Source organism: Nicotiana tabacum, chromosome 3, assembly GCF_000715075.1.
Source record: "Nicotiana tabacum cultivar K326 chromosome 3, ASM71507v2, whole genome shotgun sequence".
NCBI classification, from domain to species: domain Eukaryota; kingdom Viridiplantae; phylum Streptophyta; class Magnoliopsida; order Solanales; family Solanaceae; genus Nicotiana; species Nicotiana tabacum.
In genome coordinates this window covers 48,336,600-48,348,358 of record NC_134082.1, presented here as the reverse complement: position 1 = coordinate 48,348,358, position 11,759 = coordinate 48,336,600, and the positions used below count along the sequence as shown (strand labels likewise).

The 11,759-nt window shown below is 36.0% G+C and overlaps 1 protein-coding gene across 3 annotated transcripts; it reads right to left on the bottom strand.

The window, feature by feature from the left end:
- Positions 1 to 218: 218 nt before the first annotated feature.
- On the bottom strand, positions 219 to 6,856 carry LOC107812393 (V-type proton ATPase subunit F). 3 transcript variants are annotated; one of them, XM_016637482.2, is made up of 6 exons: positions 6,722 to 6,856; positions 6,340 to 6,422; positions 5,079 to 5,160; positions 3,249 to 3,331; positions 1,955 to 2,124; positions 219 to 398 (listed from the first exon to the last, which is right to left on the bottom strand). In XM_016637482.2, exons 2-5 carry the CDS (start codon positions 6,400 to 6,402, stop codon positions 1,960 to 1,962), a joined length of 393 nt encoding a protein of 130 aa, XP_016492968.1. In that variant the 5' UTR covers positions 6,403 to 6,422; positions 6,722 to 6,856; the 3' UTR covers positions 219 to 398; positions 1,955 to 1,959. The 3 variants fall into 3 exon arrangements, with proteins under 3 accessions (XP_016492968.1, XP_016492969.1, XP_075105500.1); XM_016637483.2 differs by having other exon boundaries at positions 3,249 to 3,328; XM_075249399.1 differs by lacking the exon at positions 6,722 to 6,856 and adding an exon at positions 6,540 to 6,587.
- Positions 6,857 to 11,759: the final 4,903 nt, after the last annotated feature.

The following is an 11,759-nucleotide window of genomic DNA, read 5'->3' as shown; positions in this document are numbered from 1 at the left end:
ATTTAATAAGTAAACAACAACAACAACAACAACAAAAAAAAAAAAAAAATTAGAGCGTGGATTTCTATTTCACCTCTACCAGTTCCTCGACCACAATGTCACCCCCCTCCCCCCCCCCCCCACTCTAGCCCTTTAATCAATAGCTATGTTCAAGTTATTAACTTTGCAAGAATTTTCATTAAAAGATTTTGGAATTGCTTAATACTTAAGCCTTTGCGTTGGACAAAATAATTAAATGTTATAAACTGGATAGAGTAAAATTCTTAACTAGTCTAAGTCACAAATAACTAATTAATGCCACATGTCTGTTTAGGATAATCTTCCGGGCCAAGTCCACCAAACTTGTACGAAAGTTGGCAATAACTTTCACAAATAACCCCAAAAGCAAAGTCGTCTTCCTGTAATTGTAAACAAATCAGGTGTCAAAAATAATGGAGGTAAATAACGCAACTTGCCTGCTTACCAATTACTCAAGCTTCTATCTTCTCCTATTAGCTTTGCAGAAGAATTACATGAAATTTTAAAATGGTGTTATATAAAATCTAAAGATTGTCACAACATACATTTGTGAAGTTCATGACGGAGGACGAATGGATGAGACGGATTACGAAGTGATAGGTTTTTAGGCTGATAAGCTTTTAAGGAAGAGATGCATGGGATACCTTACGTGAATCCCACATCTAGGGCTAGGGGGAGCTTGGATTAAATATTGAACAAATTCAAGTGGTATATTCGATTTTGGGATCAATATGATGTTGCTCAAAGAAGAAATCTATGAAGTCTAAAGGACCAAAGTAATAACGTGTGTCACGAACCGTCGTAACAGTATGATGGTGGGGGTAAAGCTGAGCAAGGATGCTAAATTCATATGGGGGAGTATATGTGAAGCTCATGACAAAGGACTGTTGATAAGAGCGGATCAAAGATTGACGGGCTTCTAAGTTAAGAAGGACACGTAATGTGAGACTTTAGTAGAGGCCCTTTTTGGCTTACTATGGCATAGTCCAAGGGATAAATCTATATAAAATCTGCTGGATCAAAGCAAACAATACGTGCCAATAATTTGGCTGTGACATCATTGTTTTAAAGTATATGTTTACAGACTTATGAATGCCCTTTAAATTATAATTTTTGCAGAAAACGTATTTTTGGTTGCAAAATATATACAGTGACAAAAACAAAATGGAGGAGAAACTAGAATTGAAAAAAAAAAAACACTTATTACTTGTTTTGACGGAATCGAAGGACCTAACCTTAGGCTGCTTCCATTGTGAAATTCAATAAAAAAGAGTTTCTAAAGTGAAGCAAATATAGGTAAAGAGAAAACCAATCTTACAATGATATGTTTTCTGGCATGGGATAGGTTAGATTATATTTTCAAAATACTGTCCGACCTGCCAAAACTGTTTCTTTCATTGGGCGTGCACATTGTGAACCTTGAATCGGTATTAAAATTTCTACCTTGTAAGCATCTCGACTAATTTCACAGGATACCGACTATCTTCCACCAACACAAGTACTCACTAACTTAGTTCACCAACTTTGGACAAATGGGAAGAGATCACCTAGTGTTTTTGTGCTAGGACCTTCTTTTTGGCTCTAGTGTTGCCATTTTCCCATGTGATGTGAACAAAAGTTGACATGACAAATGTTACTCCTTGAAACAGTGATGGTGGATGAAAGATCTCAAGATTACATGTAAGGTGAAACCAAAAAGACATTCACTACATACGAAACATTGCTAAATTATTCATCAAGAATAAGAATCACATCAACTTCTGACTTATAACGAGGTTATTCACTCTTAGAAACTGCTTTCAACAGTTGTCAGAAAAGATAACTTAAAGTAAAAAATAACATAAGATTGCAAAATGAATAATGTACGAGCACAAGGTAACAGTAAATACAACATTCAGATATGAATTGAATGATTAGAGCATGTTGAAACACAAACCGTCATCAACGCCTTCCAGATGCCACTGATTCAGTAGAGAAGAGATACTTCACTCGTGAAAGAACAGAGTCATGGGCAGGATCATAGGGATGGTCCTTTGATGGAATCTCCAGAATGGCTGGAATTGGTTTGTTGTAGCTATCAACCAAAAATCTTATCATGTTGGCAACCTGAAAAAGAGAGACCAATGAGTGGTAAAATTAGGTAGACTCAGATATAGACTCTTTCGGAACCTGGTTCTACTTGGTGCAACTACAAATAGAAGGAAGAAGGTGCCACCAGCTACCTTTAAAATGCATACATAAAGCACATAATACTCTCACTTCAACAGAAAAAATCCTTCACCATATTAGACAAATTTCAATTGAAGAACTAGTTCATGCTGATATATGTTTAGTAGACTGAATTGCAATGTCAAAAAAATAAAAGGAGTATATCAGCACATATTCCACACTGTATCGTATCCACAGACAACAATACTTGAGGACTGCTTTCAGAAGGGAAGTACTAAACCGGAATAGTTATTCAACAGCTTAACTGTGTTTAACATCGGGCGGGGGGGGGGGGGGGGGGGGGGGTTTACTGGATTTCACTGTTGCCAGACTGACTGGTTTTTCTTTCCTACGAGACAGTACTAATCTTTTGCCCTTAGCCTGGTTTCTATATCAGTCTGAAATTGGACAGAAGTGGTGAACTCCTCTTTCCTACCCAGGCCAAGATTCGCTCCCCCTCTCTTACTCCTCCTCCTACCCTTCCAACTTTACCCAACTTTTGTTTTCCTGCCCATCCAACTTTAAGACTTTTTGTAGTGTTAAATTTGGATAGATAAAGTAGGCTTCATATGGTATTTCGTAATGACTAATGTCTTTGCTTTTGAAAATTCTTGGTATTAGCTAGAGATTAGACAAAAGAATTGATGGAACCATCACAGGGACAGATTGTACTTGGAAGCTTAGCCTTCCCAAATAGCATATCGCACTTCATAAGTCAGTCATGCAAGTCTCTCATCCCAGCTTGCTTTGGCTGAAGAGCACTTGAGGTTTGGCCACTAATTAGGTACTTCAGAGTTAAGATAAACTCTGCTTTTGGTCAATCCAATTTGCAGCCCACATTCAACAAACTAAACTAATTTCAATGATACATAAGTAGCAGTTGACTAGTTCAGATGACGAAACACTCATTGCACAGCGTTAAATACTTCTTCAGGTGATGGCATAATCAGCAAACTGTTGATAACTTTACATGTAACTGTTAATCAATCAAACTCACAACACAAAAATAGCAAAGAACTTACATATTGGCTGATTAACACGATTGCAATATCTTCTCTTGTGGTGAATTCCTTAAAAGCATCTTCAATCTGCTTCACCGTTGCTTCTAAACCATAAGGCAAACAATCAAGATTACTGTCTTTTAAAAACAATTGAATAAAAGGGCAGCCCGGTGCACTAAGCCATGCAGCCGTACCCTACATTTCTGCAAGAGGTTGTTTTCAGGGTTTGAACCCGTGACCGCCTGGTCACATGGCAGCAACTTTACCAGTTACGCCAAGGCTCCCCTTCTTAAAAATAATTGAATAACATCAAATAAAGTAAAGTTCCAGCACTCAAAAGAAGACCCTTACATTTTATTCTTCCATCCTTTCCTCAGCTGTTAGTTTATATGTGAGCTACTAATTGAAATTAAATGTAGATGAAATACTTATAACCAAATGAACATAAGTAGTTCCTTCATACATCCCCTCTCCACTAACTGTTTTGTCTGGAGATCAATATTAACAACAGATCTATTTTATGCACTTTACTGGTATCGTTTAAGGAATTATCAGAGGTCATTATTGTACCAAGTGGTGGAAGTGAGGTCATTATTGTGGTGGAAGTGCATAATCAGATAAGACGTGTACAGATTCTCAGACAGACATAAGCATCTCGGTTAATGTTGCAAATAACAATGGCTATTTTCTCCCTTCAATTTTACCACACATTACCCTTACTACTGGCACCACGAGTCAAGGGCATAAGCCAAACTAAACACAAAAGAGCAATGATCCCCATTTTGATAATGAAATGTAGACCCTAGCAAGGAGGAGCACAGATAGACAAATTTTAGCATTAATTGCATATAAGTAACCACTCTTGGATCTAATGGTCAGAAGACCCTGATCATTAACCAAGCGTCTGAGCCCTTGTTCACAATGGTGACACAACAAAAATCAAAGGCAAATAATTGCCAGTATATACTCAGGTTAACTTTTTGGTTTCATTTTGTGAAATATCTTAGGAAGGAGGGGGTAATGGAGAGAACTAGTTGTGTTCTTCCCAACGTGATAACTTACTTGATATAAATGATTTACAAGATACACATACTTATAGGTGTGAAAATATAGTAGAAAATACAAAAAAATGTGTTAACAAAAGAAATAATTGAGCATTGTGCATTTATTGCCCAGTTGACTACATTTCATATGAAAATAATGCGTTTATTACTGCCATCAAATTCAAGGTTTACCCCGTGATAATAAATATTTTCAAGGCGCACAATGAATGTACATCTTCCATCATTTATTACGTTCACCCTTATTTTGTATTTTACGAATGCTTTCAACACTTAATGCTTATCAGCTACTTTAAATCAGCTAAGCCATACGGGCTCTAGCTCACACGTAGGAAGAGAAAATAGAACATACCAATCCTAGACGTCAAAGTTCCATTAACACAAATACAAGGGCATATGGTCTTCAATCAAGTTACTACTACGCAACATGGATATCATTTTGGTGGAGAGTGGAGGCTACAACATATAAGTTGAAAGCGGTTATCCACACAAGATCTTTTTTGCAAGAGAATACAAGGGAACATTTGTTATCAGAGCACTTTGTTTCCGAGCAAACTACCAAAATACTAAAAACAAATTTTATGTGGAGCAACATGAAATGGGTATGGATGACTCTGTCCTTGGTAAACAGTTTCAGCAATCTCAGGGTAATTTGTTTATGCAAATCATCAAGCAAAGTTATAATCCATCATGAAACTGTCATTTAGGAAGAAAGTGAATGCTACTGCAGAGAAAGTAAAAAGAACAATGCCCAGTGATAGAAATCAGAAATTCTGAAGTTGAAACATACTTGAATCCACAATGAGATAATTTGTTTTCCTCCTCAAATCAACATTGCCAACTCCAGCCAGTAAAAATCCAGTAATTGTATCCTGCATTAGAAAAACAAAAGATATTGAGATTACTTGATAGGAGTAAAGATATCTTTGATATTTGAATTGGACATTTATCAAGAGGAAGAGATATAACAGGATCCCAGTGGTGTATTCAAATCATACTATTTCTTCAAATTGCATAAAAGATGTAAACTTGCCACTATCCTTTATCACTTAGGCTATGAACTAGACAGAATCAATGGTCTGGCTGGTAAAGCTATCCCTTAAGCATTTAATCACTTGGTTGATTATTCCTTCAGGGATATCTGATAATATCGCAATAACAGAACGAGATTAGCATGGCTAGAAAGCATATCGCAGATTTGACTCTTCCAAAATTACAAGACAGGTCATCATTGATAAGCCAAAAAATATCCTAGAGAAAGAGAAACAAGAGTCAGCAAGCAACAACTCATTCACACAAACCGTCCATGAGTATTTCTTAGGACAACGATATCATGACAATTTTATAGTACCTTGATCCATGCATCAGTCTTCCTTTTCAATGGTGTTTTTAATTCAACTTTTACCATTTCATTCTTTTATCTTGTTTAAGTGGTAGATTGACATACTTATTTAGTCTAGCACTTCCCATTCATAAATTCCTGCTGCATATCCACAGATTTCACCTTAACATAATGCTAACAAAAGGTTCCAATGGATTTTATGACGTAAATTGACTTTATGAGAAACTTCAACCTAGATAATTTTCAAAAAGGGACGATTAATTTTGCTTAATTTTTTTTCAACAGAATGTTGTTTCCATGTGTAACATGGATACTTAAAATGGCTAAAGCTCAACCACACAAAAGCTTCAGATATGAACCCTGCATGTACTCCATAGTCTTATTAGAAAGCAACTAAAAAACTGTTAAAGCTCAGTTTTCTAATTTTTTTCTCTGTTTTTGATAACCGAGAAACCCTCGAGGGCCAGTTGTGCACAGTTCGAACCTAGGTGGATAATGGGCATGCCCCTCTACCCTTCTCCACTTAAATGCCATTTCAAACTCGTGAAGTGTGCGTAACCCACACATCAATTGTTGTGCTCTTACCACTAGCCCAAAGCCCTGGGACAGTAAATCTTGGTCATTGATACAAAGAAAATAAGCAGATTATGTGAATTCTAAACATATACAGTATACAGAACAAGTGCTAATTTCAAGCTAATGTAAATACCTCATCAGCAATCATAGCAATAAGTGCAGAGTTGCTGGTTTTAATTGGAGTTCGGTTAGTCATCTAACACTACAACAAGATTTCTGCAAATAACATAAAATCACCAAATTAATAAACACTTAAAAGCATGAATCTTGAATACATAAAACAAATTCACATTTCAAATTGAATTCTAAATAGTTAAGAAAAAGTCATCAAACCACTCAAAATCTTTACAATTCTAATAATACACAAAGTTTGATGAAACCCCACATAAGATTTTCCTATGTTTCACATTCTTAGAATTATTATGCAATTAACTATCATAAAATAGTCAGATCCCATGAGAATTTATATGAAAGAGGAAGCCTCATACGCGTAATTGAAGAGGGTTGAAGCTTACCTTCAAGTTTTATTCAGGCTTAATAGAGGAATACAATGGCGAGAGACAGATCGAGTAATACTGTCAGATGTTTATTTAAATGATTGGAAGTTGAAACTTTTAGAATGGGTATAACTTGTAAGCCTAATAGTTCTGGACACGTTTACAAAAGATAATTTTATAAGGTTTGTTGATTGTAGGGCTAAATTTGCCCGATAATATAACTAAGAGCTCGTTTGGATGAACTTGTTTTAAGTTACTTGCCAAAATAGCTTTTAAGCCATAAGTTAGGAATTCTAATTTTTTGCTTTTCGTTTGTTGTTGTCATTTTAGCTTAAAAACAAGTGCTTAGAAGCACTTTTTTACTTTATTCAAACACTACAAAATGACTTAAAAGCTATTTTGGCTTAAAAGCACTTAAAACAAGCCAATCCAAACGGGCTCTAATAATGGTAGGGATAAATTTGACCCGATAGTATAACAGAGTTTAAATATAAACAATATATGAAAGTAGATGGATATATTTGGCCCTTTTCCCTTTACAAAACTACCCACGTCCTTTCCTACACTCACATTGCTTCCTCGTTTAAAAGTAACACAACTAATTAATTCTTAATAACTGTAAAATATTACCATACACAAATGAAATTTAATACACCTAAAGAAATCAAACAAGTGATCTCATTTTGAAAGCTCGATGTATGAATGCGAAGGTATATTTAGGCCTCAATTTGTTTGTATTTAACGGAGGTTTGAATCTTAATCATTCAGATCTCAGATATTAAGTGTGTTTGTTATTTAAGTCTAGGGGCAGCCCGGTGTACTAAGCTCCCGCTATGTGTGGAATTCGGGGAAGGGCCAAACCACAAAGGTCTATTGTGTGTCTTTAAGTCTGAATCTTAATCATTCAGATCTTAATAATTAAGTGTATTTATTTTTCTTAATTTTCAACTACTTAATGGGTCTAAATAGGTCTTATTGATTAAAATCTATAACAAAGACTTCATTTCATTAAGAAGCTATCATCCACATTCACTACTAACTGTCGCCACCGCCTGCCATTATCACCTACCACCATGCACCATCCAACCACCATATACTCAACCACCACCACCAACTACCACCAAACTCAAACACCATCACCGACCATCACCATCCTCAACCATAGTTGTCATTGCTATCATTATCGACTTCCATTACCCTCGATCCTGCCATTATTAATTACCACCATCCACCCACCCCATCATTATCAACTAATGTCACTACCACCATCCTCAATCACAACCACCCACCTACCCACCTCAACTACTACAATCAGTCACCCCACCACCATCAACAACCATAGTCGCCATTGTCCACATTATAAACTATCACCACCCACCACCACCTTCTTCAACCATAATTACCACTACCAATCACCACTAGCTACAACCTAGAACCACCACCATCAATTAAAACCACCACCAATCGCCGCCTCCAGTTGGCATCCATAAGCACCACCGTCAACCACAGGGACAAAGCTACATTCACTTAAGGGTGGTCAATTGACCATCTTTCATCGAAAAATTATACGGTATATATAGGTAAAATATTAAGTTTTAGAGGTATATAATATATATTGAACACCCTTTGTTGGCAATTTTTTTTACTTCGTTCAAGTTTGAACACCTTTAGAAAAATTTCTGGTTTTACCACTGGTCAACCATCACCACCACCAATTAAATAAGGATAAATTTTATACATTCAGATGTTGAAAATCAAATAGTCATAATCATTTATTATTCAGATATTAATACATATCTTAAATATTCAGATGTGTATTCAGATCCAGACGTTTTAATCTTAATACATATCTTAATATCCAGATGTGCATTCAAATTTAGACGTCTTAATCTTTAAAAAACAAATGGGGTCTTAATATATTTGTCTTTAATCCGAGATACTAGTATAGAGGTTCCTTCCATTGATTCAGTACCAATAGTGAGAGAGTTTTTGGAGGCATCCCTTATGAATTTATGGGGTATGCTATCGGATATGGATATTAATTTTGGTATTAACTTGGTGTCGGGCACACAGTCCATATCTATTTTATCATACTGCATTGCTCCATCTGAGTTGTAGAGGCAAGTACAAGAGTTACTGGATAGGGGATTTATTAGACCGAGTGTTACTCGTAGGGTTGCACCCATGTTGTTTGTGAAGAAGAAGATGGTAATATGAGGATGTGTTAATTATAGACAGTTGAACAAAGTTACCACCATTAAAAAGTATTGATGATTTTGTTTGATTAACTTCAAGGTGTTAGGGTGTTCTCTTAGATTGACTTAAGATCGGGTTATAATCCGATGAAGATTAGGACTTTAAATATCCCTAAGATGGCGTTTAGGACACGCTATGGTCATTATAAGTTCTTGTGATGTTATTTAGTTTGACTAATGGTCCAGCACATTCATGTATTTGATGAACAAGGTGTTCAAGCCTTATTTAGATTCTTATTTGATAGTGTTCATTGATAATATTCTGGTTTACTCTCATAGCGTAAAGGAACATGAGCATCACTGGAAGATTGTGCTTCAGCTTTTGAGGGAATGGAAGCTTTATGCTAAGTTCTTAACGTGTAAGTTTTGGTTGGACTAAGTTGTACTCTTGGGTCACGTGGTGTCTGGTGATAGTATTAAAGTTGATCCCGGGAAGATTAAGGCAATTCAGAATTGTCCTAGACCTACTACAACTATGGAGATTATGAGTTTTTTAGATTTGGCAGGCTACTATCGTCATTTTATAGAGAGTTCTTCATCTATTGCATCTCCATTGACGAAGTTGACTCAAAAAAGCGTTCTTTTAGATGGTATAATGAGTGTGAAGATAGCTATCAAAAGTTTAAGACTACATCCCTCAATGTTGATGTTGACCATAGATAGGGTCATACACGGTATATTGATGCTTCACATATTGGTTTTGCTGTTGTATTGATCTAGGAGGGTAGAGTGATTGTTTATGCATCAAGGCAATTGAAGCCTCATGAGAAGAATTACCCGGTTAACAATTTGAAGTTGGTAGTTATTATGTATAAACTCAAGATTTGGAGACATTACTTGTATGGTGTGTCATATGAGATTTATACGAATGTCGAAATGATGAAGGGTTTAAATTTCTGGCCCTAAACAGTATTGGCCGCACTTTCGTAGTACATGTTGCACTCATGGTCGCACTCCTATTGTCATCCACAATCCACGCCCTATGGCTGCACTTTGCATGATAACAACAGTACTGTACTACCGCTCTTTAGTAAAATGATCATAATACTTTATACGAATGTCTAAATGATGAATGGTTTGAACTTATGGAAACTAGACTCAATGGGTACGACTTTTATTTTGGATCAAACACAAATTTATTATAGATTATAAGATATAAGCTTCCGAGATCAACCAATAGACCTACAACTCTCTTGTTGTTGCCCGCACTGCGGTCTGCACTTTGGCCATTGCCCCAGCACTTGTCCCATTACCTTAGAACTTGTTCCATAGACTCAGCATTCAAGGCATTGCCTCAACACTTTGAAAAGTTCCCTCCACACTTCAAAAAGTTCCTTCGGCACTTCAAAAAAGCTATAGAATATCAGTAAAGTGCTGAAATGCTCAAACTTGTTCAAAATCCATCTGAGGTATTTGAGACCCCTCCGATCATTCCAAATAGTCCATATGTCGTATAAAACTTGTCAAAAGTCTCAAAATATATATGTAAACATCACATCTAAGAATCAAAATCCAAACCAAAATATGAACTTTCTTAAGTTCTTTAAGTTCCAATTTCACAAGATAGATCTGAATCACTCTCAAACCCTTTGGATTATCTCTAAACCATGGAAATATGTATAAGTACCCCTTGAACTAAGGCCGAAGTTTCAACTACATACCTTATCTTGTGGGGTCTTATCACCCCCTCCCCCCCCCAAACAAACTTTTTTAAAGCAAAATAAATATTACTCTGAAACTAGATAACCAAATTCTTGGCAAATAGTGAAATACATGCACTGTACGCTATAGGTCGTGATGGTGCCCAACGTCTCCATTAGGCAAGCCAACAATAAACTATCAACTTACTTATTCATTTTATTACTTTTGAAACCATGAATTTTACTAAATAAAGAAATTAATGCATTGAAAATCATGGATACAGTAAGATATAAAATAAAAAGGTGACAATATTTAAGCAAAACCATTAACATCTTTTAGAATATCCCAAAACTTGGTGTCATAAGTGTACGAACATCCACTAGGAAGTGCAACACCAATAAAACATCTGTCTGGAATACAAAATAGATAGGATAACATAAATGAATATGGTGGAAACTCCATGTGTTGCAGATCGTATAATGGGATGCAGCTCACCGTAAAGTCCCTTCAATAATTGTTCCCTTGAGCCCAAATGACCATCAGAAGTATATTTGCACAATAAGCGCAGAAGTGTAGCATGACTACATAAATCAATGCGTACCTAGTAAGTATATAGCCTAACCCCAGAGAAGTAGTGACGAGGGGTTGACATCGACACTTACTAGTGGTCCAATAAATCAATATATTAAATTATAAATGAATATGAAATAAAATAGAAATAATGAGGTAAGAACTGTAACTAACGAAAATTTTCCAACATTATGATAAAATAAATTTCTCAAATCTCATATAATATCTCAATAGGTAAGAAATATCAAGTGCTATCTCAAACAGATAAGAAATATCATATAAATGTCAGGTCTCAACTAAAAGGGAAATCTCATGATTATTCGGACTCCTAGTGATATTATGCACGAGTTTTGTCGAGGTCGTACGTCCCGATCCAGAATAATATGTACACTGCTGAGGGTCGACCGGCGCGAATCATAGATGCATCTCAAATATACTGCGGAGACGTTCGGTCCGATCTACAGGAAGAGAAGAAACTTATCGAATTGCGAGCCATGTGTTTGCAACACAAGAATAGGAACACAAAGTAAGCATTACTGTTACCAGCAATCAAATATCCCGACCAAATACCCAAGGTAATGAGGTTCTTT